Source organism: Cryptomeria japonica, chromosome 11 (assembly GCF_030272615.1).
Source record: "Cryptomeria japonica chromosome 11, Sugi_1.0, whole genome shotgun sequence".
Lineage (NCBI taxonomy): Eukaryota > Viridiplantae > Streptophyta > Pinopsida > Cupressales > Cupressaceae > Cryptomeria > Cryptomeria japonica.
The window spans coordinates 474,975,425-474,981,424 of NC_081415.1; the positions used below are offsets into that span (position 1 = coordinate 474,975,425).

At 35.0% G+C, this 6,000-nt stretch overlaps 1 protein-coding gene across 2 annotated transcripts in view; it reads right to left on the reverse strand.

Annotated features, from left to right (window-relative positions):
* The window catches only part of LOC131068636 (anaphase-promoting complex subunit 2), a 258,141-nt gene extending 254,518 nt beyond the window's left edge, over window positions 1-3,623 (reverse strand). For both annotated transcript variants that reach the window (XM_058003876.2, XM_058003871.2), the window contains exon 1: window positions 3,045-3,623. In XM_058003876.2, the coding sequence (XP_057859859.1) occupies window positions 3,045-3,266 (222 nt within the window). In that variant the 5' untranslated portion in view covers window positions 3,267-3,623. The remainder of the gene's footprint in view (window positions 1-3,044) is intronic.
* Window positions 3,624-6,000: the final 2,377 nt, after the last annotated feature.

Genomic DNA, 6,000 nt, shown 5'->3' on the forward strand with positions numbered 1-6,000 from the left:
GTTGTATACTGATTTATGTATCAAAGATGTCCTTGCATTAAGTAATTAATGTTGTTACAATGAAGCTATGGATCAATACGTTAGCTGACCAAATGGGGCAATGTTTAATGTGTAAAAATTAGACCAAAAAATGAGAGATCAAGAAAGAAAATTAAACAAACTGACAAATCATCACTTTTTTATAATTGAGTTTTAGATAGAAGTTTTGGAATAGGTCTCTTTATTATATATCCACCCCCTTAAGATATCATGGAGCGCTAACTCATTCCTCCTCCATAAACTTGTCAAATGTTATATTAGTTGTAATGTCCCCTCTTTGAATAGGATTTAATTATAAATAATAATAAAAAAATTAAAATACAAAAGAATAAAAATAAGATTAATATTAAAATTTTATTAATATTTAATTAAGTTTAATAAATGGTCAAAAGGCATGTGATTAAAAGTTGTGTCTCCCCTCAAACATGAGATATAAAAGGGAGAAGAGAACCTCATTTCTGTTGAGACATGGACCAGCTAGGACTCAAACCTAGGACCTTCCATACGCTGCTGGAGTGCTCTACCACTGAGCTACTGGCCCCTCTTGGACCAGTCCATCGTCAGTCCAGGTGTGGCTTATTTCCAACACCAACACCCCCCTTAAGCTACACCTCTCGTGTGCTTGGGGCTCCTAGCCTGGATCTGCCTTAGATACTATGTTGAGACATGGACCAGCTAGGACTCGAACCTAGGACCTTCCATACGCTGCTGGAGTGCTCTACCACTGAGCTACTGGCCCCTCTTGGACCAGTCCATCGTTGGTCCGGGTGTGGCTTATTTCCAACACCAACAATTTCAAAGGATGATGGGGGCGGAGGAAGAAGAAAGAAGGGAGCATGTGAAACGAGGGATTAATGGAAGTAGAAAGGAATGGGCAGAAATGATGAAGGTTTCTAACTCTTCAAAAGGGTGATAATTATTAAGGTTGTGACCCTTGCAAAGGGCATATATGATGAAGAGGTGTGACTCTCCCTCACATGGGAAGATATAAAGGGGAGAATATTTCATTTGTGGAATGCATCCATGGGAGATCAACTTGGGGAATAGAAAATAAGCATTATAATGAATAATCAGAAGTACAGATCTGATTTGAATAATAAGACAGCAATGAGGAGACATGACCCGTTTAAATGGATATCTCTTTCCAAAGAGATGTGTCTCATCAATGAGATATGAAGGTATAAAAATAGTAAGCAATTAATGGAAGAGGATCATCATCAAATCTCTCAAGCAAAAACAGATTCCAAAAACAGTCAGTAAATAAATACATTTGCCAAGGAAGATCTAAGCATTCAGCATAACAGCACTTCAGTCAAGGATCAACTCATAGAGGTTGAACAGCATATAAACCAAAGTGAATTCATTTTCAGATCAGGCATAATACGACAGACTGAGACTATATCAGATCTGCCTTCCTCAGCACTATCCTTCTTACAATCACTTGTTGTTTATGCATAATAGATAATGTTTAAGTGTATGTTCCTATATAATATAAGATATGCTTGATTGTCTAAATCCCATCTTTTAGGAAGGGCCTAGGGTGTAAGCAAAAGGAGTTTAAGAGGGCTAAGTAAGTAGGCCATCCTAAAGTTGATCATAATGGCTCCTAGGACTAGAGGGCACTTATGTAGAAGAGCCAAGGAACCCACTTACAACCTCCATCCAACCTCCATCCAACTCTGCAAGAAAGCAAGTACAAGCAACCTACTAAGTAGGCTACCTCAGTGGATGTCCTTATTGACTGCCCACCGAGACCAAGAGGACTTTAGCATTCACTCTGCTCTTGGGCTTAGTGTAAAAATGGCTTCAAGCGGACCCATCATGTCTCTTCCTCCAAACCCTTATATGCTTGTATAATATTACTGATAGTAAATGAATATGATGTGATCTTGTCTAACCATAATGATTGAAAAAATGTGTCTGTGTTGCTTATGTTATGATTGCAGGATTCAAATCTAGGATCACACTATTTAAAGAAATATTTACTTGGTAAGATGTAACCCTAACCCTAATTTGTTGCAATTGTGATTCTAGGGCAAATTCTAGGTCAAATTAGGAAGGGGACATTACATTAGTTATCATAAAGCCTGTTTTCATTTTGTATGGTATGAATTTCAAAATGATTTGCCACCAATGGTTATACAATTTAAGAGTTTGCATAATAGATCATTACATTCTTAAAAGCAGACATTAGCATTGGAGGAAAATAGGTAACCAAGTAACTCATTTTTACTTATAGTTGTTTTTTGGTAAGTTTGACGGTGGTTCTAGGTATTAACTGAATTTCACTAAGTGGTTACCCTCCCTCAAAATACTAGAAGCTAGTATAAAAGGGAAGAAGTTAATAATATCCTACTTCAAATGAGCATAATTTTGCTACCATTCTAGATAGAGCCTAAGAGAGCGATTCCCTAATTTATGGCTTGCTATCTACAATGGAATAGAGCACTATCATTCTCCCATTGCTGGAAAGCATTTCATCTTTTGCCTTCTCCTAAAAGTATTAATGTGAAAATCAAACGATTTCTCTTCTCCTAAATATAATAATATCGGAAATAGTTTCCCCAGGTTTTTGTTTTCATTTTATTGAGCATTCGAACCATTTTTCTTATAACAGACACTATGAAACTACTTGGTGGCCTTTTCGTTGTTGTTTTTTTTTATGCTGTAAGGGATCCTAGTGTTGAACTGCTCTAGATGAGTTTACGGAATGGCATCCCAAGGGTTGGAGTTGGGAATCAGAGTTGGGCCTTGCGCATTTATGCAAGCCCACAAACCAATATTCCCTTAGACCCAACGCTGGCTGATGTTGTTTCAATCCAAAGTTATTTTGTTCATGAGTTTTAAACTACACAAGTAGACTAAATTTAACATCCTCTTCAATTTTCTCGCTCATACATAGCACAATGTCATGATATTTTTCCAAACTCTCTAAATTATGTAAGCATTCTCTCATGAACGCCAAAAATTGCAAAACAACTGAATCGAACTAATAGGTAGTTTACCTCGAGAGCTTGCAGAAAATAATCCTCCACCAGAGATCCCAATCCGTGACTTATTAGCGCTTTAACAGAATCAATAAAAACTGCCCGAGAAGAGCCCATATCTTCAAAATGAAGTACGTTTTTTGTAACCTCACAAAATGCCTGCCAATTACGGGCCACGTCGCCAATGCTGTTGTTATCCATGTTCTCCAAAGGAACAGATATGTCCATGTCTACAGCCATATGTAGGGCACTCTCTGATCAATGTAAAAACTTTGTCTGGATTTTGAGATTCTATATCTTGCGATTCAATGTATATGGCTGTTTTGGCATTTTTTTATTTCAGTGTATTTGTTAATGATATCAGAACACTGTCTGGATATAATTGAGGGCGCATTTACACTGGTTCGTTGAGCTTCACGGCTGAATGTGCATCACTTCTATCTGCCCTGCCATGAAATATTAAAAATTGCGCTTCTTCTTCTGTACTAGAACAAGAGTCTTGCTTTCATATTTTCTGTTTCTTGAAACGCCTGCGTTGTGACAAAGTTACTAAAGTAGAAAAGTCAAAATATTCCGGTTTCCCGTCTCAGTGTTCTTAAAAATAACAGCCAATGTTATAATATTATAATACTACGGTTTTCCTTGTTCTTCTGAGGGGTGGTCTGTAACAAATTTTCGTATATTTTTTTTTATTTTATTTTTATTTTTATTTTTATTTTTTATTTTTTATTTTTTTGGTTGGAAAGTAATAGTTGTGAGCGTTCTAATAACCGTGCATTTTATGTAAATTCAACTTTCTAGTTACTAATTTCAAAGAAATCAATAAAATGATAATTAAAATTTCATCAATAAATTTTACATGTATTCATAGTCACATTTTTTAGCTTTTTTGTTTTATAATTGATCCATTCATGCACAATTACACTCATTTGTGCATAAGTATTGGCAATTTTAAGCACACAATTATTGGCGCATTTTTAAGTAGGTATCGGATAACAGTTCTTAGCGTGTATCATTACTACCCAGAAGCCAAAATAATAGCTATAAGCAATTAAGTTGCCTACAAAGACAACAACAAAAAAATCGTCAAAATCTTATGTACTATTTAGGATCTATGGGTGTGCAAAGTAAGTTATAATGGCTACTGGTACACTTCCCCTATTATTGTATAGACATCTTTATGTAATTCTTTCAATTTCTAGTTTAATTTCAATTTATTTTTTCAAAAAAAAAAAAATTTTAATGGAAAAAAATATAAGCATAACCTTTTTCACTTTTCTTTTAGATTCATAAAATAACTGACAAATGCTTAATTTAAATTATTTTTGGAATTATTATAGAATTGTAGTTTAATTAGTTAAAATTATAAATGATGAGGGTGATGGCGTGTTTTGTCTTAAAAAATAAAAAAATTAAATCTTCTAAGATATAAAAGTAAAAAATTGGATTAAGATTAATTTGTAGCAACTTTGCTATAAAATCTTTAAACACAAAAAAATATTCTTAAAATTTAAAATATGATATTAAAATGATATATAGAGAGAGGGGTTTAATAATATTAATTATATGGAGAGAAAGAAAGTGGTAATTGATATTATTTATTTAAAATTATTTCATATATAGTGTAGCATCCTAAATTGTACTCGCCTACAATTTTGTCCTCACTTAAGCCTCACTTTGGTGTTTCATCCTCTAAGGCTTGACTAAAGCATTGGTTCTACTCACACCAACTATCAATCGCAACTTTTAACTGTCTACATTGTCTCCCCTTGATCCCGGAGCCCTAATTTCTAAGAGCACCATGGTCCTCTCAAAAAGGGCCCATCTTGGGGCCTCATAATGGTCACCTGATTTGGGCGGGGACCTAGATCTCGTGTTGGCCTGTGTAAAAAATTCAATTTGTTTTTCGAATTCTCTCATTTAAAACCTAATTCGAATTGATAATCACATTAAGAGAGAAAAATCGAGATCTTACATTCAAGTGAGCAAGCAATTAGTCTTCTATCAAGCATTGGAGCAGAAGTGAAGTCAAGATTCAAACATTGGATGTGACATTCATGTTCTATGTTTTATGAAAACTATCTACATGAAACCCTAGTTCCTTGTGAAGACAAACAAAACTTCATTAAAGGTATATCATTAGTATTTCAAACATTTTCAGTCTTTCCCTCAAAAGGAAAGTATTTTACTTCAGTACTTCATTTACATTTTCAATTCAATTTCAAGGTTAATTCCAAAATCGGGGTTTAGGTCAAACCCCCATTCCCAATATTTCCCCCTTTTCACTATGTACAAGAACAGGTACAGAGCTACGTTCGAGGGAATTGACAAGATTTGTAGAGATAAACAGGTGTCGTGCCTATGAAGTGTGATACCTGCAACTGCAACACAAACACTCAATAGATCATTACAAGCATGGTTAGCAAATTTAAAACAAAGAAAGATAAAACCATGGCAAAGCAATCTATCACCTCCTAAGAGATGCAAGTGTGGATTTGCTCTCAGATCTGGATAAGAAAATTCTAGTGACTTGACTACACCTAGATGGAGGATTTGAAATGATAATGATGCAATTAAACTAGAAAAGAGAATGATTAAGCTACATGATTCAACAATTATGCTAGAAAATGATCAAATTAAGCTAGATCTAAGATGCAATTGCCTATAATAACAATGCTCAAATGATATGCTAAGAGATATTATGCCTGTAGTGACAAGGCCTAAAATGCAAATGAGATGGGATCCTTATTGCTCCAAAATGGGGGATATTTATAGGATTTTAAAGGCTAGGGGTGAGGTGGCAGGAATCAATGGTCAAGATTGAGTCTGAAGATATCAATGGTGAAATGGAGGTTGAAGAAGAGGTTGGAGGAAGAGACACTTGTCATCTCTATGGTGACAAGTGTCAAGGGGCTTCTAAGAGAGGGGACGTGGCCCAAGAATGTCATGTGTCTCAAGAAGAAAATATCCACAC